At 47.7% G+C, this 21,650-nt stretch overlaps 2 protein-coding genes across 2 annotated transcripts in view; one reads left to right on the forward strand and one right to left on the reverse strand.

Annotated features, from left to right (window-relative positions):
* Positions 1-1,353: 1,353 nt before the first annotated feature.
* The window catches only part of LOC149326661 (achaete-scute homolog 2-like), a 30,415-nt gene continuing 10,118 nt past the window's right edge, over positions 1,354-21,650 (reverse strand). Inside the window, exon 2 of the mRNA XM_089562977.1 lies at positions 1,354-2,210. The gene's annotated coding sequence lies outside the window, so the exon portion shown is untranslated. The remainder of the gene's footprint in view (positions 2,211-21,650) is intronic.
* On the forward strand, positions 17,749-20,227 carry LOC149326662 (uncharacterized). Its single transcript, XM_089564646.1, has 2 exons — positions 17,749-19,304; positions 20,183-20,227. The coding sequence occupies exons 1-2, from the start codon at positions 17,847-17,849 to the stop codon at positions 20,225-20,227; spliced, it is 1,503 nt and encodes a 500-aa protein (XP_089420772.1). The 5' UTR covers positions 17,749-17,846.

A 21,650-nucleotide genomic window follows, 5' to 3' on the forward strand; every position in this document is an offset into this window, starting at 1 on the left:
AAACTGTTTATTCCAATCAAAACATACGAAATATTGCCCCGCATGTAAAAACACGCTGGTCATAACATCATCCACACATTCCGTGCTGTGTTTGTGTCGCGTTTAATCATGGGTTGCCTACGCGAACATCGAGCAACCTTGCGTGTCTCTCCGACAGAATTCGCTGTGTATGCGCTACATGTGAAAGCGCTGACCGAAAGTCGCACTGCGGCGCCGCCGACCGGGCCGAATATTTTCGTTCTAGTCGCAGCATGTGAAACGGCCCTGACACGGTGGGTAGGAGAGCAGCCTGCCACAAAACCGGCTTCAGAAAAAGAAGCACACAAGACCTAACTGCGGGGAGGGGCCACTATAAGTGATAGCGCACTAAAACAACGTTACAGTAACTACCACAAACAGGTGTCGCTGAATGTCGACCATCCCATGAGCTTTTTTAAAACAGCGAGGCTACATGATATTGGTACAACCCGTTCTCAGAACGCTGCAGGGGCCAGAAACCTGTCTGTGACACTGCTTTCACAAACTGAGGTGGGTACCGTGAGTCTACTTGCCGACTAAAGTCATACGCCCATCGCGGCACTTCATGGCCGCAAAATTTCCTGCTCAGAAATGTGATAGCAGTTGGCGCGATGTACTGGCCGCTTTTAGAGCAGAGATCTCTGTCCGAATTTCGCTTCAGCTTATCTTCATCCGACATCGACAATGCTGCGGTGACTTGTACACATTGGTTAGTGGCTAATAAAAAAATGGTAACTATCACAAAGAAAATAGAGCATACAAAAAATTACACTCTTTTGACTTGAGCACAGCAAGTGCATTTCCAAAATAATGCCCTTCAGTAATGCCCTTGAATGCATGAGCATTGATTCTTGAAAAGAAGGTGCTACGTGTCGACTGGAGCGCCTATCCGAGTGCCTGTCAGGTGTTCGGCGCTGCAGAGCTTGGAATAGAGACGTTCAAGCAATCATTCATCAAAAACTACATTCTGCGTGAAGAACACGCATGTTTAAATATGAAGCGCATGCACACGAGCTATAGGTTCAATCACACAGGTTTCAACAGGCAAAAAGAAATAGGCTTCCTTCTTATATACAAGATAGCTGGGTTCATCATGCATGCTTCAGTCAGTCCGTCAGTCACCGAAGGTTTCTCAATGTGCGAGTTATTTTTTATGTGACTGTGAGTTCGTGCCTTGCAGTTTACTCTAGCTTCACAAAAATTTGCTCCCGAGACACAGCAAGCAAATCACAGTAACCGAACTTTCCAATTTGTTCGTGTAACTTCGCAGCTGCGACTACTTATAGATTTAAGTGCCTAGCTAAATGTCAGCGAGGTGTCTTCAAAACGCCGAACTGTAGTCCTATATGTATGCAAGCAGAAGGAACAGTCCAAACGAAGTAAGTTGTTCCTGGTATCTGTTTGGTTAACCTCTGGTGTTCTTAACTAGGGATCAAACCATTAAATACGATGTATCACTACCAACACCAGAGATGGGCGCTCACCTTCTTTCAGCGCCAGAGCAACAGGCAGGAACGGTCTGCTCACACAACACTGCGCTGAAGACTATCAAGTTTCCAGTACAAATGGCCGGCTACAAAGAGATATCGCGTCCTTCTTGACTTCGCATACTCTCGATCCTGTTTCGCACTCTTTCTATCAGCACAGACACAGAGGACGTTTATGCCTTAAGAAGATGCATTAAAAAGCGGAATAAAAACATGTGCCAACAGGCTTCCACGACGGCGTCGAAACATCCGATGCGTGAGGCGGCTAACAGTTCACAAACATAAAAATGCAAACATTTCTCGCAACAGAGTCGTTTGAAAAGTGGATATTACAAGCAGTTGGAGAATAAATGCACTGCATCACTTCCCTGGCAACGATGGCACAACACCAATGTATGTGCAGAAACACTAACACACGGCATAAGTTAAGGTAGCAGTCCAACTCCGCCTTCTTCGGAGGCACGAACACAATATGTGGTCCAAGAGTTTACCGCAGTCTGTCAGCACCACTATCACCCAGGGCTTGGAACAAATGCTGACACGAAGAATTTCCACCTTCCTTACGACAGCAAGGGACTTGTCCGTGTCGTTTCCGGCAGCAGAGTCTGACACAGGGAATGTCCACATCACTTCCGGCAGCAAGGGATTGCGGAGGTGGGCAGGCGGTCGCGGCGGAGTCCCTGCCGGTACCGCTGATGCCGGCTCCTGCAAAAAGAGAAGCGAGAGAGCTTCGTTGTACACTGCTGTCCTCCGCAAACGATGTGGGTGCTACATCTAGCGCAGACATTGGGGGGATATACTTGTGTTTAGTAACATTAATATCTTCGGAGAACAAGGAAAACTAAATGAAAACTCTTTCCGTGATGCAGATAAACGCTTTCATGGAATAACTAATGAAAACAATACCACTGCTATTGCTACAACCGTTACTGTGTCACTACGCCTAAGAAAAGCCGCTCTTTATCAATTAATAACACCTAAGGCATGCTGAAGCAATCATCTTCAAGTTTTGCAATTTCTCCAGCTTCGACTATTTTCCTAGTGGTCTTCGCAACGCATCTGCGCAGAATTGTGTTCTGCTCAAAGAAAGGTCCCTGTTTCTTGCGGTTGTTTCAATGCTTCTGGTTCACGTGCTGACTTGGTCGGCCGAGTCCGTTCGGATTTTTTGTGCTGACTTGATTCCACACAAAATTCTTTGCCGCTGTCGAGGAGGAGCTTGCCGTATCGGCTTATTTTTGCTGTTTTTTTCGCGTGCGCACATGCGTCGAATTGTATATTTGCAGGCGCTGCCCACAATCAGTATGGCTGTGGTTTTAAAAGAGAAGTGCAATTACAATAAAAAAGGTACCTCGCAAAGTGATTGTAATTTCTTGAGAGATCTGCGAGACCCGAAGAGGGAACTTCTGGCGCCGTGTTGTACTGAAATTATTTTAAGAGAAAAAAAACGCTATAACTGGAATTCCTCAGAACGCGTTTATTTTTCCCAAGCAGCAGTCTGCAGCATCGCCAGACGAATATGTGGCTGTGATAACGCATCGCACTCACACGTCCCAAACATCTCCCCGTCCTCGAAAAGAGAGAGAGGGTGCGGTGAAAGGGACGGTATGCGGTTGCAGGCAGCTTGAAATGATAGCACCTGCTTGTTCTTGGAATTCCAGTGGTTATCTTTGCTTAACAGACACCCTTTCGAGTAAATTGTTCGCTGGAGACAAGCCGTCTGACGATAATATACCAGAGGTGGTGTTAGTGACTATCCGGCTGCGTTCCCAAGCTACTGCTGGGAGGCAAAAATCTAGCCGCGTTTTCTTTTAGCCGCCTGTGAGCGGGGAGTTCTTAGCCTAGCAAACTAGCCTGGAGCAACAGGGGCTACTCGCAGTCGAAAACTATTTTGTGTTTTCTCCGAATAAATCGACATCTGAAATACTGATACAAAAATTGGTGCCTTCTTACTGTTCTTGCTTGGTTGACTTTCCTCAAAACGATCAATAAATCTGAGTTGTTGACTACCTCTTCGCCTCCAGTTCAGTTCAATATACACTGCAATTTTGATGACTGGAGTTAAAATTAATAAAAAAATGTATGCATGTGCAGTTCGATTCGGTTCGCATCCACTACCATTTTCGTGATTTGACAGCGCGGGGAGAAAGGGCAAGGCACAGAACACGTGGCATACTACCATTGCAGTTTACGCTTGAAGCTTGCACGATTCGGAAAGGAACCTACAGCTGCTTGAGTGCCTAGACTTTGTCGGAGATATGACCGGCATTAAAGCGCACATTTATCGCGACATTTTGAAAATAAATCAGCGTATAAATCACGCTGCGTGCCTCTTTATGTTCTTCAAAGCACTCGCTTGCCATTAACAAATGGCCACCTTCATAGGTGCATTCTGAAATGAGAAAATGGCTTGAAATTGTTTTGTGTACATTGGCTTTGAAATGACGTCCCATATTAAAAACTCTGTTCAGAGAGGCATCTGTCATGCGTAACGAAGGCATGACCTCATAGGTCCACCGCGAAACCAGAAAACTATTCTGAAACCCTTTTCCATCAATGATTTCTGTTAGTGTATCGGTCTGTATCTGTAATGAGATCTGTACTGGTCTGTAAGGTGTCAGCCCTACGAGAACCGAACGCAATGTTCATTTCTGTTGGGATATAGCCACTACACAGGGAGGGACATCCAGAATGAAGAACAAAAAGTGAATTAAAAAGTTGGCCTTAAACGTGAAGGCCTTTTGGGAATGTTTACGCCGACAACGTTGAAAATTAATGATCTCCTCGAGGGAATGCGTAGGTGAAATTTGTGAACGATTTCGCGCCTGCCATTGTCACCTCCTCTCGCAGTCAGTTTTCGCATCTCTCAAGCGTATCGCGCAAGTTGACACCACATAAAGCAAACGCTAACTCAGATGGCAGGAAATATCTGAGCGAGCGCAGAAGATTGAAATTTGTCCACAACACCTACTCCTCCTGAAACAGCATATTCCAAGAAAAATAATTTAAACCGTCAGCGGCTATAGTGAATTTATCACACCAACGATTGTAGATCAGTTAACATGTCTTTGGGGAGACGACTTTTCTTTTCACTCGATGCTCCGAGATTAGAGAACTTCGCCGCTAAGCATTGTTTATACCTCCTCCAATGAAGCTTGTTTCAGTGACATAAACAAAAAATGGCTGAGGCTTAACTTGGTTAAGCCTGGAGAATGCGAAGCATCATCGTGTCGCGTAATATGGAGGCGCACAACCACAGCGACGGCGCGAAGTGGGCCCCCGTTTCTCCACTGTCGTGACGTCATCGTGTCACGTGGTGTGACGTCATGTATCACGTGATTTGGAGGCGCACAACCACAGCGACGGCGCGAGGTGGGCCCCCGTTTCTCCACTGTCGTGACGTCATCGTGTCACGTGGTGTGACGTCATGTATCACGTGATTTGGAGGCACACAACCACAGCGACGGCGCGAAGTGGGCCCCCGTTTCTCCACTGTCGTGACGTCATCATGTCACGTGGTGTGACGTCATGTATCACGTGATTTGGAGGCGCACAACCACAGCGACGGCGCGAGGTGGGCCCCCGTTTCTCTACTGTCGTGACGTCATCGTGTCACGTGGTGTGACGTCATGTATCACGTGATTTGGAGGCGCATAACCACGGTGCAGGGCTGAAGTGGTAGCTAAAGTAGTATGCTTCGCATAAAAAACAATCTCTCGGGCCGAGCAGGAACCAGCATGGGCTCGGAGTGGGCAGGGCCGAAAACCTTGCTGTTTCGCCGGGCCGAGGTCGGCCTTGGGATCGAAGCACCGGGCTCGGGACAGTACATAGAGGTGCTGCGTACGGCTTCTCGTTAACTGTTGCAGGGTAAACCACGTCTAAGACGTCCTAGCTGCGATATGGATGAAGCAGAGGTCGTAGTGTTGGCTGAGAAAAAAAGTACTCAGTTCTTAATTATTTATTAGTACGGTATCACTACTAGACGCATCTTTCGCTTTCAGGCGTACGTACTACTTACGTACAGGAGCGATGAAAAGAAATGGAGCGTACGCGCTCCGCTGTTCATCACAGTTTTATTTCGGTGGTAGCAGAAAGACGATAGAGTTGTCTATGATATATATATATATATATATATATATAGCAAACAAGGGAAGGGGAATGAGGGGCTCGTTATAAATATGAAAGAAGCCAACAGCCAGAGAAACCAAGGGGCACAGGGGATTTTTAATTTATTTATTTATTTTGTGCTGTTGTTCGATTTAGAATATTACTGAATATGTTGTCGCTTAAAGCTAATTGATTAGAAAAGCAGAAGAAAAAACAACCACATGCCGCCGGTGGGATCCGAACCCACGACCTCCGAATTACGCGTCCGGTGCTCTACCTCTGAGCTACGGCGACGGCTGTCAAACCTTCTGCTTTCGGGGGTATTTATGTTTACAAATAACCTAACCTTGAGAGTGTTCATCAGCGCCACCCACGTTCTTAAGCGGCGGACGTAGCACGTCCTGACTTACCGCTGATGTGACGTATAACGTCATCGAACGGCGAGGGTGGAAGCTGTGTGAGAACCCTCTCATGCTTCCTATGGCGTCAAGGCTGCCAGAACCGAGGCCCTCGCTAAGCAATTAAGCTAACAAGGGAAAGAGAATGAGGGGCTCGTTATAAATATGAGAGAAGCCAACAGCCACAGAAACCGAGGGACAGAGGGGATTTTTAATTAATTTATTTATTTTGGGCTGTTGTTCGATTTAGAATTGATTAGAAAAGCAGAAGAAAAAACATACATACATACATACATACATACATACATACATACATACATACATACATACATACATACATACATACACACACACACACACGTAGGAAGTATCCGACATGTTTTTCTTACCACCCAGACAAAAAGCGATGAAAAGGAATTGGAACAGCGCAGAGCGCACGCGCCGCGTTTTTCGCATTTCTTTTCATCGCGATTGTACGCGCCTGTGTCCCGTCTTCGTTCTCTCTTGTGGTCTGGCGCTGTTTTTTCACCATTTGAAGTATGCACCTACTACCCCAAAAGAGGTGGTAATGCAGTACGCATTGTATGTACGTAGATAGTATGTACAAAGGCCTATAGGCCTTTGCCCAGGTTTTTGGTGAAAGGTTTTGGTGGAGGTTTTTGGATGCCTTCAGGGCAAAGCCCTTATGGCAACGGCTTTTACGGGGAAGACTCTCATAGCGAATGCCTTCCAGGTAAATGCCTATAGGTAGAACGCCTTTATGGTAAGGGTCTCTAGGTCAAATGCCTTTAGCACGTAAGGATCTTAAGTGCCCACCGTAACCAGCAATTAACTTGCAATACTGCGCGATATTCCTTGCACGATATGCTGTTCTGTTCACTGTATCTTTTCTTTTTTTGGTGTCCAGTATAGCTGCATTTTCTTCAAGCAAAAAACATTACAAGCACTGTTGTTCTTCCGTCTGGGAAATCATTTCATCTCGTCGCTAAAATTGAATTATAAATAAATCCTTACTACTCTTTTTCTCGGCTCAAAATGAGCGAAAGCTCATTTCTAGACAGCAGGACCTTCATTCAATTGTCTGCTGGCAGTCGTCTGTTCCGAGGTAGCTTTAAAGGCCAGTACGGCCTTCAAATCGCAATATAGTGCTTCCTAAAATATCAGAAATATGCTTCAATTCTTCAATGCTTCAATGCTTGAATTCAAATTTTATTGCCCTTTTCATCTGGCTCTGGGAACATCGGGGCTGTTCACATATATCTGTGTTCAAAAATTTGAGGGGCGAACCCGCCGTGTCTTGTCCTCATTTTGTGTTTACGAAAGCAACGTTCTCAAATATTGTGATTTAATCTCCTTTGGCGGGTCCGGGCACAGTTGAATGATAAGGTAGCGGGCACGGGCCGGCATTGAAGCCGCTGGGCTGGGCCGGGGCCAGTCCTCAGACTGCGGTCCACGCTGTGCTCTAGTGCAGGCAAAGAAATGCGCGCTGTGCTAACCAGCGTACTGCCGCTCCGGTCGAAGGAGCACAAGGGAGGCGGCCCCGACTACGCGGTAGTTCTAATGGGCGGAGAGGGGAATAAACTGGTCGCTAATAGCTCGTCGCTCGAGCAACAGAGACAATGGGGGGACGATTGTCGCTCTCTCCCCTCCGGAAGAGAGAGCCGGAAGTGAGGAGGATGCCCCCTCCGTGATTTGGTCCCCCGCTGACCGGGGAGCGTGGGAAAGGCGTCGGCGCCCGCGTGTCGCGCGGTCGCTGGGCCGTGAAGGCCTGCCACCGCGCGGTCGCCCTCTGCACTGCGACGCGCTATGGGCCCGCATAGGTGGGGGCGCCATGCTTTACGCACCGAGGAGATGCAGCACCCGGTCAGCTACCGTGTCTTCGCTCTCGTTCTGCCCCCTTAATGGCCAGAATGCTGAGCGCTTTTATTTCCTCCGAAGGACGCGCCGTCATGCTGCCGAGGGAATGCGCGGTGGCGGGATTTCAGCTAAGCGCTAGATGGAAGATGGGTACCCGGCAGGATGTCACGGTTTGGTCAGCGATTTGGTCAGTGTAGAATTTTACCTGAATATCTTGCAGTGACAGTAACATAGATAGTCTGATTGGGATTTTGTACATTTTGAAAACAAGAAAGACATATAATGAACAGAGCACAGTGTTGGTAGACACAACCTGAGAAAAATATAGAAACCAAGTCAGGCCTAAAGCTATGCGCTTCCCCTGCGTATGTTTCGTGCTCTTTTCCTCTAAATACCGTGTCGAAGACATCGATTGTGGCTCCGTCATTCATATGAGTTTCCACCGAATGAAATCAATGGTAAGTCAGGGCTGGAGCTTCAGTTCAACCTTTGCCCGTTTTCCTGCGAAATTCCTTTCCTTTAACGAGTCCATTCATTTAGTAGCAAATAATGGCAGTCGCGTTCGCCCCGCTAAATTGTTGTGCTGCAGGATGCATTGCAAGGAGCCCTTTCAAAGGTCGCCTGCTCCGTGAACTACTGAGAGAGGGGAGAGGAGGAGTGGAGAGGAGGAGCAGAAACAAGGTGGGCCACGACGGGTGGCTCATATGGCGCGCGGCCGGTATTTCAGCCAAGGCACCAGCGATGATGATGGCGATTAGTCACCATTTGTACGGGCTGGAAAGGCACATTCTCGTTACATCTGCTCAAATTCGTCCAAGTGTAATCGGCAAATTACAGATAGCATAATAGATGGCGATCGAATCGAAGGCAAAAAGTTAAATCCCTTACCGTGTCCTGCAACAGAACAGCTAAGCAGCTGCCCGCTGTGCTGATCGCACAGTGAACAGTCACATGGCAACAATTCCTGCTTCAGCGGTGTCCATTTTTTTAGCACACTCAATAGGCGTATGATAACTGAGCTGTACAGATAAAATTATCCAGCCTACACTGCAAAGCTTCTTTCCTAACTGCAACACGCTCTTTTCCTCGTTTGTGTGGCGTCGGCGTTATGCTTACGAGGTCCCGACTGGTTGGTGCCGTGGAACCGTTTTCTACTGCGTTCAGCTGCTGAGTGCAAGGCTGTGGGTCGAGACCGTGACAGCCGCGTTTGGAAGGAGGCGAAGTGCGGAGGACACCCGTGAGCTCTGCATTATGAGTGCAACATGCTAAAGAGCCCAATTCTGTCAAATACGACGTAAATTAAGCAACTCATCACCAGAAATAAAAACACTGGCATATTTAACGCTCAGCAGACCACATCTTGAATATGCGTCGGCCATCTGGGATCCATCACAAGCATAGCTCGCCGCTAGCATCGTAGCCATTCAAAATCGCGCGGCCCGATTTGTCACATCGCATCGACCAGTTCCAAACAATCCAGCATCCCTTCTTTAAGAAACCTGAAACTCAGATTTTTAGCATCACGCCGGCTTATATCTCATTTGTGCCTTCTTTATATGCTCTATTACCACCCACGGTGCAGGCACGAAATTCTAACAAGACCTGGAAGGCCATCCCGTTTAAATCACAGCCGCTCTTTAACACGCATTCCTACCCCCACGTTAGCAATGAATGGTCCACTCTTTCCCGACGCAATCATATTATGGAATTCCCTTCCCGAAAACACAGCAACGCGCAGACAGAAAAATCCCCAGGGCTTTACGGCCTGCAGTATTGTGTAAATAAATAAAATAAAATTCTGTTATAAACTTAAAAGTATATTAGCGAATACGTTATTCCGCCTGATCAAACGACACCACCTGCCTTATTTCCGGTCTGCTTTGTACGTTTTCTCATTGACTTTTTGGTGTTATTTCTGCAGCTTGCTGTAATTTTTTCTCTTCTCTTTCTTATTTGCGTTGTATTTGCTTTCTTTTTTTTCGAGCGTATTCAGGAAGTTATAAACATGTTAACTTGCCTCCTCTTAAGGAATGGCTTCGGGCCATTTAAGGAAACAATAAATGAAATTAAATTAAATTAATCCAGAGCTTTTTAGAAAGGCTTCTCTTTCTCCCTTTATTTCTTTCACTTCCTACATCATCTCTTCCGCTCACGCCGCGTTTAGTTGCACATCTGGCCGCCGAGAGAGATATGCTGCGCTTTTCCTTTTGATGATGAACCAGAGCCACCAATTAAGCCGTTCGTAACACCAAGATTACATGTGTCCCGCGAACACACAGGCCTCCTCACGGCTTGCTCTCCCATAAAACAGTTGTTTCGTTGGAATTTTGCTGCGTTAGCAACACTACGCCAGGTGTCCGCCTCATCGCGTAGCCGGTGGCCGGTAGGCATGAATGGCCTTGAACAGCCGTTGCCTGGCAACCGTTTCAGCCGAGCTCCGCCAGGCACGTACCACGGCCGTGCACATACGATCTTGTGCCGTTGCCTAGCAACCCGAGTTACTACCCGAGCTTACAGGAGTTACTCGGGTAAGCTCGGGTACGTTCGGACGAGCGTCGTGCAATCTGCGCGAGTGGTTGCTCGGGAAGAGAAACATGAGTCGCAAAATCCCGTCGGGTGGCTGGGATAGAAACAGCCACCTGCCAGTGTAGCGGCGCATCGCTTAACCGCTGCGCCACGGCGCTGGTAGTAGTACATATGGACCCGTCGCCATCTATGAATCTTAAGTAGGAATCAATCAATCTATCCTTCGTCCAAGGTGCAGAAGAGCGGTTTCTACCCGAGTTGAGCCGGTTTCAACCTCAAACCGCCAAACATTGGGGAAGCAGTTTAGACTCGGTTTTACACAAAGCAAGTCGTCAGCAGAGTGGAAACCAAGTACCACTACTTCAGTGATCATCACAGCGTCTTCAGTGGCATAAGCAATAAAAGCCCAGTCGTTACATGAACATTTGTGACGGAACAGCGCAAAACACCGGGACAAGAGACAAGCGCTGACTTACAACTGGTTTTTATTTCGAAGAAACACTGCTTCTTATACCTTCTTCCCCCTCAAAAAAAACACAACAAATGCGTCACAACCATATCGTTCAAGCGTCCAAAAAAACATAAGATAAATAATCACAGAGATTTATAATCACATTTTTAACATTTCAAATTCTTTCTTAGTCAAAGCAACAGACGGCGTGCTGACACAATCGTCGCGCAGACTCGCTATCGAAGCTGCCTCGATTATTTCCCTGACTAACTGGTCTTTGTGATTAGCCAAAGCTTTGCATTTCTGGAAAACAGGTGCACAACTTGTTGAAGGGCAATCTCTGCAATGAATTCCCAGGTTCCGGCAAGCTTGCTCGAAATTAGTTTTGTGTTCTAGTAGCCTTTCGTTCATGCACCTACCAGTCTGCCCTATGTATTGTTTACCACATGCCACTGGCAACGAATAAACAAGGCCTTCGGTTTATTCGTTGCCAGTGGCATGTGGTAAACAATACATAGGGCAGACTGGTAGGTGCATGAACGAAAGGCTACTAGAACACAAAACTAATTTCGAGCAAGCTTGCCGGAACCTGGGAATTCATTGCAGAGATTGCCCTTCAACAAGTTGTGCACCTGTTTTCCAGAAATGCAAAGCTTTGGCTAATCACAAAGACCAGTTAGTCAGGGAAATAATCGAGGCAGCTTCGATAGCGAGTCTGCGCGACGATTGTGTCAGCACGCCGTCTGTTGCTTTGACTAAGAAAGAATTTGAAATGTTAAAAATGTGATTATAAATCTCTGTGATTATTTATCTTATGTTTTTTTGGACGCTTGAACGATATGGTTGTGACGCATTTGTTGTGTTTTTTTTTAGGGGGAAGAAGGTATAAGAAGCAGTGTTTCTTCGAAATAAAAACCAGTTGTAAGTCAGCGCTTGTATCTTGTCCCGGTGTTTTGCGCTGTTCCGTCACAAATGAATAACCAACATGCCCAAGCTGCTGTCCTGGTTACATGAACAGTATGTCTTGTCGTGTCTATACAATGCAGCTAAACCAAGCGCTTAACCACAAGCGTAGCCAAGCTGTTGCTTTCACAACATAACTAGGTTTAACTGCAGCTAAACCACACCCCATTTTTTTCTAACCATGCACGCCCACGTAACTAAACCCTTCTGCCATCAGATGTCGGCAGTGGACGATCGTATAGCTGAGCGCTCCGCGCAGAAACAAGAAGCAAGCGGCCGAGGAGTGACCGCAAAGGGGGAAATGTGGAACGCCTGAGCACGGGGCCTTGAATTTTCCAAAAGAGAGCGCCAGCTTAGCAATTAAGAGACAAGACGGCAGCGGAGAAGCCGCAGTTAGCACACGCCAGGGCTGCGCCATCACTGAACGCTCGCCCCACGGTACGCGGAGCCCACATATGCCACGCAGACACACTCGGGTAGTCTGCCGGGTGACTCCCAATTGGAAAAAAATACCTAACCTTCTATGCACGTATACGAGAGCTTTAGAATGAAATAAACTTGCGCTTCCTGCTGCCGCACCTACTGCGGAACGTACGCGCAAGAAAAAAAAAGTGCCTGATCAAAGGAAGAAAAAAAATTGAGTATAAGACCAGCAGTTTGGCTATCCCGCCACTGAGCCTCGTCTTGGCTGGTACACTCGCGACGCTTAAACCACCCGACCGCAAGGCGAACGAAGCTCCCATTCTGTGTGAGCTGCGAAATGCACGCGTGGTCTTTTCTTTTCTTTTTTTCTGTACGGCAGCTCAGAGAGGTTTTGCTCCAAGAAAGGGAGCCTCGGAACACGCCAGCTTATGACAGAAAAAGAATAGTAAAAAAGGGCATGAGACCATTGAGCCGACGCTGCCACAAGCTCGAGATGTCCATTGCAAGCCAAATAGAAAAAAACTGGCAGGGGTGGAGCCAGCTCCATCGCAAGTGAGCAACGCGACGATCGGCGCCCCTCGCCACAAGACGGAAGGAACAGATCGGAGGAGGCCAAGCGCGGCTGAAAGCGAGCCCTGTATTCGCGCACGAGTCGCAAGGCCACGCGAAAAAAAGGACGCCAACGGCAAAGGGGGAGGAGACAGGAGCTCATCTCCGCAATCCAAACCGCTCCCGAGAAAGGATCAAAGAGCCCTGATCGGGATGTCGCTCCTAAGCGCGAACGCACAAAACGAATCTTTTCAGTTCGCGGTCTGGAGACCTGACTGGCGTCGAAGCTACTCACCCTTCCCGGCACTACACCCCCCCCCCCCCCCCCTCAAATCCACGCACGGCGCCACTCTCTTCAAACACACCTCCCAATGCACACACACAACCGCCGAGCCCGAAATCGAAACGGCACGCAGACCTGCGGTCCTTCGCCTCTGCTCCCCGGCACCGCAGCGCCCTCCTAACCTTGGCTACCTTCCGTTCTTCCCCTACACCTTTTTTTTTTGCTTATTTTCTCGCCCATCGCTCTTGCGTCCCGCCACGCCAGCACAATGGCAGTCGCGACTGAATCCGTGAATGGAAACCAACCCGAAACCGAACTCAACCGTCGAAGAACGACCCCGCCAGCATTCGTATAAGAATCGGCGCCCGGGTGCTGCGATCTCATCGCTGGCATCTTTCCCCTTCTTCCTCTTTCCTACCAGCGTATCGACTCGATACGCACAAGTTGTGCGCGGTGCTCTGGGCGGCCAAGAAACAACGCTCGGCAGGGAAGTAAGGGGCTCCAAAGGCCTAACGCTGGCAGTGTATTTATTTTTTCTTTTTCGATGAACTCGTATCCACGCAAGCGATATATACATGCTGGCAGCAGTGTGCAGCACATGAAGAGGCCAGCAGGACCAGGGGCGGATTTAAGGGAGGGGGACGCCGGATCCCCCTTCCCTCCTTTCATGCGGCAAATTTTAGAGTGGGAAACCACGCTGAACCACTTTTTTTTTTCGGTGGAAAAAAGTCCAGCAAATATCGTTCGAATGAGCCCACCCCCCGAAACAACCCCCTCCCCTCCCGCTGCCCTCGCTACTCAGCCTACAGCAGAGCCATCTTGCAAGGAGAATACTTCAGGAACAACACGGCTATTTCAGATCAACATGAAGCCATGAACACATCTGCAGGGACAGAGATCCAAACCAGTTCGATCTCATAGAGTACGCCCCGTATTGGGGAATAAACAATGCTTGGATAGCGAAAGGAAGGAGTACAAACGACACTGGAGAAAGGGAGAGAGCCAGCTGCGAGAGGGATTCAACGGTCGCAGGCTGGGAGGGGAATAAATAGTGCTTGCAGGCGTGGAATCGTTAAAGAGAAGAACATTCCGCCTGCGTCGTAGTAATGCTGGCAAAGGCAGCTGAGGCCCGACAGGGCTTCGGTGAGACAAAGGAAGCTGTGGTGAGTGGTTTCGAAGTCGACAAAAGCGCCGGGGATCCCTCGGAAAAAGAAGTGGCAGGCAAGGGCCGAAGTCGAATGAGGGTGCCGATACAATCGGCGCAAAACAAGGCACTCCATTCACAGCCAGCGGTGGGGAAGAACGAGGCCGGAAACGATCGAGGAGGCGATCATTGTTGTCCTCCACGCACAGCTTGGGCCATCGTGGCGGGCAGCGGCGAACGCGAATCCTTTGTGCTGGACGCCTACAGAATATTCGGCTACTCATAATATGCTCATTTCCTCTTCTCTCTTTCTTCCCTCGAGCCTTTATTCCTGTGTTCTGACGCAGAATCACACTTTTGCTGCCTGAAAGAAATGAATGCCTTAATGAGCAGCACTTCTTACCTCGCCTGTCTCCTGTTAGCACTTTTAGCTCGCCACTAGCAGCGGATGCGGCGAATGTCGTCGCCTTTCGGGATTTCTTCCCATATACAGTACTGCCTTTTGGTGTGGGCTACAACGACAGCAACAAATATGTCAAAGGTAATAAAGCTGCAAAACAGGCTGATTAAAATTATCTCTAATACTTCTTCCACTAACAAACCTGACGCTTTGTTGGAAAAGTTTCATTTAATAGCTTTATCAGACCTATAAAAATATCGCCTTTGCAAAACATTCAGAAGCCAAGAAAAGCAGGAATTGGGCTCTTTATCACTCATAGCATCTTTGAAACCTAACAGTCATTATTACTCAACGCGCCATCCTGAATTTTGGTTTGTGCCTCGTTCACGGACCAATTACGGCGTTGAAATGTTGTGCACGGTCATTCCAAGTATGTTGAATTCTTTCAGGATAAAGGGAATCATCATAGAGAATCTGTCGTTAAAAGCACTAAATTGTTTGTTTTTGTCATGTATCTCTCCACAGCCATAAAATTATGTAAATGCTCCAACATGACACATGTGGTGTGCATTTGCTATTACCTGTTTTTCTTTCTCATTGTAAACTTTGTTTTATTTCATTTATTTTGACAATTTCGCTATGGGCGCTTGCTAGTACCTATTTTTTATTTTATTTATTTTTTATTTATCTGTTTTTATTTTTTTCTCATTGTAAACGTTTTCTCTTTTTTTTTACTGATTGCATTTCAACCATGTATTTGTTTGCTTCACTGACTTGTACATTTGTTGCTGATGCCCTGGTCTTGTATAGGGGATGGGAGCATACTAAAGCTGCATCATAGCGGCTATATCTCCCATCTCCTCATGTATGTGCATTACATGAAATGAATAAATTCAATTCAATCCAAGATACCAACGAAAGCACGGGCACCATGAAAGACTGCACAGGGTGCGCATACCAGATGTCAACCATGTCGTCACGGATGGTAGCTGTCAGTCTACGGTGGCAAGAAATGGGTAACGGAGAAAGAATCGTTACATAGTTCACAATGCGCCCGACTTGCTTTTAAGACTCTTCGACAGTCTTAGCAGTCGCCACCAATACAGGAAGGCGAACGAAGAGGCCGACGCCTTAAACACTCAAAACAAACAGCGACGTGTTCGTTGACCGTGGTTCTGCGTTCTGGAGTTCCACACACAGCGCATGGACGACCGCCGACTAGAACTGTGAAGCGCGACAACAGACAGGCGGACTTCGTAAACACCGCCGTTTTTCGCAGGTTATTGAAGTTCCTCATGCCCCCACGCTTTTTGTATTCACCCTCTATAAATGTGAAATTAACCGAGAACCACCTCTCTTTTCCCGATATGAGCAGCAAAGAAGTTGGCCCGCGCAGTTCCTTCCGGGCGTCGCTTTGTACACAGTGTGCTTGCAGCGCTAAGTAAGGTCATATTCTGCTAACCAAACAGGAAACGTCGAAATCCCTGTTCATTCGCTGCGAATTCATGGGCTGAAATGTAGTAAATCTGTTCTATGCGACATTCATTTTAAATTCCCATACAGAAGAACACACGCCTCCGCGATAGCACCAAACAGCTCCCGCTTATTTTGCAACAACAGTTGCCCGCATCTTTTCTGGAATGAAATTGATCATGATTTGAATGAAATGACAGCGCTGCACTTGCTTGAAAGCGTATTCTCGCGTGTCTGAAAGCTACAGCCGTTAGTAAGTTGGTTTGAAAGCTTTATAACTCATAAAGTACAAAATAACGAACTGACTCGTTTGTAGAGTAGATGTTTGAACGATGCACATGGACTGTGCCCTCAACTATTTTCATTTGCACTGTGAACAGAAAGGAGTAGAAATAGAGTGGGCTGTCCTCTAGGCCGCTGCTTTTTTTTAATATTCTTTTTTTTTTTAAACGGAGTGCGCTAAAGGACAGCTTACTGCCCCTTTACTTCCATATGGCGTGTTCGTGTTCACAGTAGACTAGAAGGCTTTTGCCGAGGCTGAGTTCTCAAGCAGGATGGCACAGAACACTGCGTTGGCCGTTTTTCAATTGCCTCGGGACCCGCCGGTTGCGAGCATAACAATTTCGCTGTGGCGATGCATTTTCTCGAAGCACCCTACAGCTGACTCCGGAGTGACGGAATTATTTGGCGGGCGTGTACTGGTGGCGACAAGGTGATCCATGGGCAAACGCCGAGTTCCCTCTTTTGAAGCGTGCCGAATCAGTTGTCTTCTGCGATATTGTCTCCAGCAGTGTGTGATGAGAGGCTAGTTGGTAAGACATACTGAAGACACAAAACTACGCAGGAAACAGGACACAGAAAAGAAGCAGACAGGACGAGCGTAGACTAACAACTGATTTATTGGTCGAAAACAACCTTCCTTCAAAAGCAACGCATGCGCAACCAAACTTAACGCCCAAAGCAAAAATACACAATCTTATCAACCCAAAAAGTCAAGTTCCTTCTTATACAAGTGAATTGATGCCTCGCTAACACATTTTTCCGCACCGTATCTAGCAATTTGCCAGGCTTCAAAGATCTCGCGTGCCTTCTTGTCCTTCGCGCAGCCTATAATCTTCGTTTGCTTGAAAAGCGGCGTACAAAATACTTGTTTCTTCTTGTCATTGATCTTACAAGACTGGCAGTGCCTTGCTAAATGCTGCCCACCGTGCTGGCTCAAAGAGTTATTATGCTCCTGAAGGCGTTTATTAATGCAGCGCCCCGTCTGCCCTACATATACGGAACCACAGCTGAATGGGATCTCGTAGATAACTCCCATCTTACAGGCTACAAACTTAGGTCTGTGGTTCACTCCGCACCCTACTTTCTTTTGCAGGTTATTGTTAGTTAAGCGGCATAAACGAGACAGTTTACATGGGGCGGAAAAGAACACGTTAACACCAAATTTCCCTCCCACCTTCTTCAAACCGTGCGAAGTCTTGTGCACATAAGGAAGGACTTCAAACTTCTTCCTCTCGCTTTCAGTGAGTTCTTGTTGGTTTTGCTTCAACCGTAGGGTTTTCAGCAAAGATTCTGCAACAGCTTTCAGAAGAGAAGGAGGAAAACCCGCAGAGTAAAGCCGGTGAGCAATGCGCTTTGTGCACCACCTTCATCGCTGCTACGACGAACGAAGCAAGGGTCTTGGGCTTCTGCCTAAGGAAGAACGTCTGTCCACCCGGTGTTTCAAGTCTTTTCGGGTTTCTGGGCTGCTCAGAAGGTCATTGGAAGCGGATGGCGAAGATTCTAAGAAGCGAATATTGGAGGCATGTTCGCCTGTTGATGGACTGGCTACAACTTGTGTGCTTCAGTTGGAAGGGTACGGGACCTGCTGGCTTCAGGCTACTGATGGACTACAAGAGGCTGGCTGAGGCAAGCACCGAATTCCTTTGGAACAAAACTAGGCTGAGCCTACCTACAGCGCCCAAAAAGCAGGTTGGTGTGGTTCCTGTTGTTGCTCTTGGAGGGGCTGTGATCACACCCGAAGTAGAAAAGGTTCTGAGTAGGGGTCCGAAGTTTTGCCTTGAAGTGCCGCTCAAGAAGCACGAGCTTCTCGCTTCGGCTCACAAGATAGCAGAGAAGGTGCAGGGTGAAGAGAAAGGACACTGTTTATTGGAAGGCATTGACACTGTGCGGAATGGTTACGAAGAGAAAAAGGACGGCACTTCCCTGTTGAGGAGAGTAGCCGGTTGCCTTAATGACTCCGGACTTGCTTTAATGCAGGCTGATAAGGAAGGCGGCTTTGTGGTCTTGCCTGAGAAGCTATTTGGTGAGAAGGCCTCTTTAGCTTTAAGGAAAAACTTCCGTCCTTCGACTCAAAAGCCAAACGAAGCCAAGGCCAAGGCGGTAGCCCTTCTCAAGAACTTGAAACTTGAACGCCTGAAGAATGAAGTCGACAAGAACAAGGTCCATGTTCTCACGGTATTCTTCAGTGCAAAGAGCCACAAACCGGAGTGTCCTTTCCGAGCCATCGTGACGGAAAGAGGTACTTGGCAAGTAATTGTCAGCAGGTACCTGCAACGACACCTAAAGAGCCTGACACCTGAAGATCCGTACAAGATCAGTAGCTCTGATAGCTTGGTGAAAATGTTTAGTGAGAACTCGTCAAGTATCAACTCAGGTTTCTCAATAGACATTGAAGAACTGTTCTATTCAGTGCCCCACGACAAGTTGTTCCTGGCGGTCCGCAACTGCATCGAACGTTCGGGAGTGGTGTCCTTCCAGAATACTTGCGGCATTTCAATCGATGGTTTTCTTGAATTGCTGAAACTCTATCTTTCTTCTACCATTGTAACTTTTAAGGAGAAGTTTTATGTACAACGGCGAGGTATCTGTATAGGTTCGAGCGTGGCGCCTATTTTAACTGAGATATTTTTAGCTCAAATTGACACTGAACTTTCGTGCGTTCTCACTGATGACCGGATCACGCATGTGGTCAGATACGTTGACGATTTCCTAATCCTTTTGAATATTAACCCTGACGATAGCCTACAAATGATTGTGAATGAAATTTTAGCGACCTTCAAATCTACAGCCACTTATCTGAATTTTACTTTTGAGCTCCCGGAAAGCTCTTGTTTACAGTTTTTAGACTTAAAATTGTTTTTTCATACAGGGGGCCATCTATGCTGGGCCTATTTACCAAGATCTAAGAAGGCTCTTCTACCTTATGATTCCTGCCACTCAAAGCTCGTAAAAAGGGGAATCGCAACCTCATGTTTAAGATCTTCGCTTGTCAAGTCATGCCGACACATGGTGAAACGTAGTTTTTCCAGTCAAGTAGACCGGCTTTACTCTGCGGGTTTTCCTCCTTCTCTTCTGAAAGCTGTTGCAGAATCTTTGCTGAAAACCCTACGGTTGAAGCAAAACCAACAAGAACTCACTGAAAGCGAGAGGAAGAAGTTTGAAGTCCTTCCTTATGTGCACAAGACTTCGCACGGTTTGAAGAAGGTGGGAGGGAAATTTGGTGTTAACGTGTTCTTTTCCGCCCCATGTAAACTGTCTCGTTTATGCCGATTAACTAACAATAACCTGCAAAAGAAAGTAGGGTGCGGAGTGAACCACAGACCTAAGTTTGTAGCCTGTAAGATGGGAGTTATCTACGAGATCCCATTCAGCTGTGGTTCCGTATATGTAGGGCAGACGGGGCGCTGCATTAATAAACGCCTTCAGGAGCATAATAACTCTTTGAGCCAGCACGGTGGGCAGCATTTAGCAAGGCACTGCCAGTCTTGTAAGATCAATGACAAGAAGAAACAAGTATTTTGTACGCCGCTTTTCAAGCAAACGAAGATTATAGGCTGCGCGAAGGACAAGAAGGCACGCGAGATCTTTGAAGCCTGGCAAATTGCTAGATACGGTGCGGAAAAATGTGTTAGCGAGGCATCAATTCACTTGTATAAGAAGGAACTTGACTTTTTGGGTTGATAAGATTGTGTATTTTTGCTTTGGGCGTTAAGTTTGGTTGCGCATGCGTTGCTTTTGAAGGAAGGTTGTTTTCGACCAATAAATCAGTTGTTAGTCTACGCTCGTCCTGTCTGCTTCTTTTCTGTGTCCTGTTTCCTGCGTAGTTTTGTGTCTTCAGTGTGTCTCCAGCAACATTCAAGTCTTCCTAGCTCTGTGTCTTCGTATTTATAGTTTAAGACGAGAAAGGGTATATCTAAGCAGGAAGACCTGAAGCGTAACGCCAGAAAGAAGGGAAAACAAATGAAAGTCTTGGATGCTCTGTCAGGCCGATTAGAGCTCTCACAAAACTGGGAAGACACTGTTTCCAAAGGGAAGCTGCGCAACACACGCTGTTCTTTTCTGCTTGCCTTCCGCCGCACACGCCGCATGCCATCCTTGCGGAAGAGACTCCCCCCTTCTCCGTGTGCACACTTTTCGTCTTTGACATCAAGTCAACACTTCACTCCGCTTGATGGCTTCCAGGCCTCGACTTCCTGTCGCAAATAGCCTTCGGCTGCTTGTATGCACACAAACTTGGGCTTTAACGGACTCGAACTCCGGCGCTGCATGTCCGCCGAGCAAGCTCGCCGTTAATGAGGCAAGGTCGGCGCGTTCAAGGCCACCGCTCTCTCTGCGGCGGTTGGTTCAGCGCCTAGATGCGGGGCGCGCGCCATTGTGCCATTCCTGGCCGGGGACGACTAACGACGTCCAGAGACGACGACGCGCCGGACGAAGTCTGCGAGACAATCGACACGCCCGCTTTCCAAGGGAAAAAAAGATGCGACGCGAGCTATGGCGACGCGTGCAGAATGGCGGGGGCCAGCAGAAACAGCGATAATTGGCACGACGAGCAGCACGGGTGTGATCGGCGACCACCGCGTCATCGATTGGAAAGCGAATCTTATTTCCGCCTCTGTGTGGGCAGAAACTTGAAGGTCTTTCACGGCGCGCAGTCGCATTCTCTTCTTATTTTTCGGAAGGGGCTCTTCTCTTCTCTGGGTGCCTGTGCCGACGTGCGCATTGACGCTGCGTGGAAGGTTTGACAGCGAGAACGCTAGCTGCAGTTCACAGCGTTTCCGTGATAAACAACGGCTACCACCGCCACATCGAGCCTGTTGTTGTTGTTGGCTGGAGGTGCAATGAGCCGGCAGTTGTTCTGCCGCAGCTACGCATTAAATGATTAGACGAGAGTTTGTCGCACAGATCTGTGACCTAGCCAAGCATACAAGCACAGAGCAAAATTGCCACAGTCAGCATTGAAAGCGCGGTTCAGCATCCCGAAAAAAGTTGAGGAGGAGAACACCGGAAGCCTCCCTGCTACACGTCCGTTTCTCACGCGGGTAAACAAAGTCTTGCCTACATCCGCCACGCCCCCAATCTTTAGTAAGCACGTTCGTCCATACAGTTGTACGTTTCAAGTGCCACTGAAATTTTTATTCAAACTTCAAACAGCAGAAGGATTATCTCTACATAAGCTCTGATATTGCACCTGCATTGCATGACGCTCGAATAGATGACCAATCCACATGGGATAACTGCGGCCATGTAACGTACACCAAGCAAAAAGATTTGGCGTTATGGTGGCGCGGTGCC

This window comes from Amblyomma mixtum, chromosome 10 (assembly GCF_055824585.1).
Source record: "Amblyomma mixtum isolate Tamu chromosome 10, ASM5582458v1, whole genome shotgun sequence".
Lineage (NCBI taxonomy): Eukaryota > Metazoa > Arthropoda > Arachnida > Ixodida > Ixodidae > Amblyomma > Amblyomma mixtum.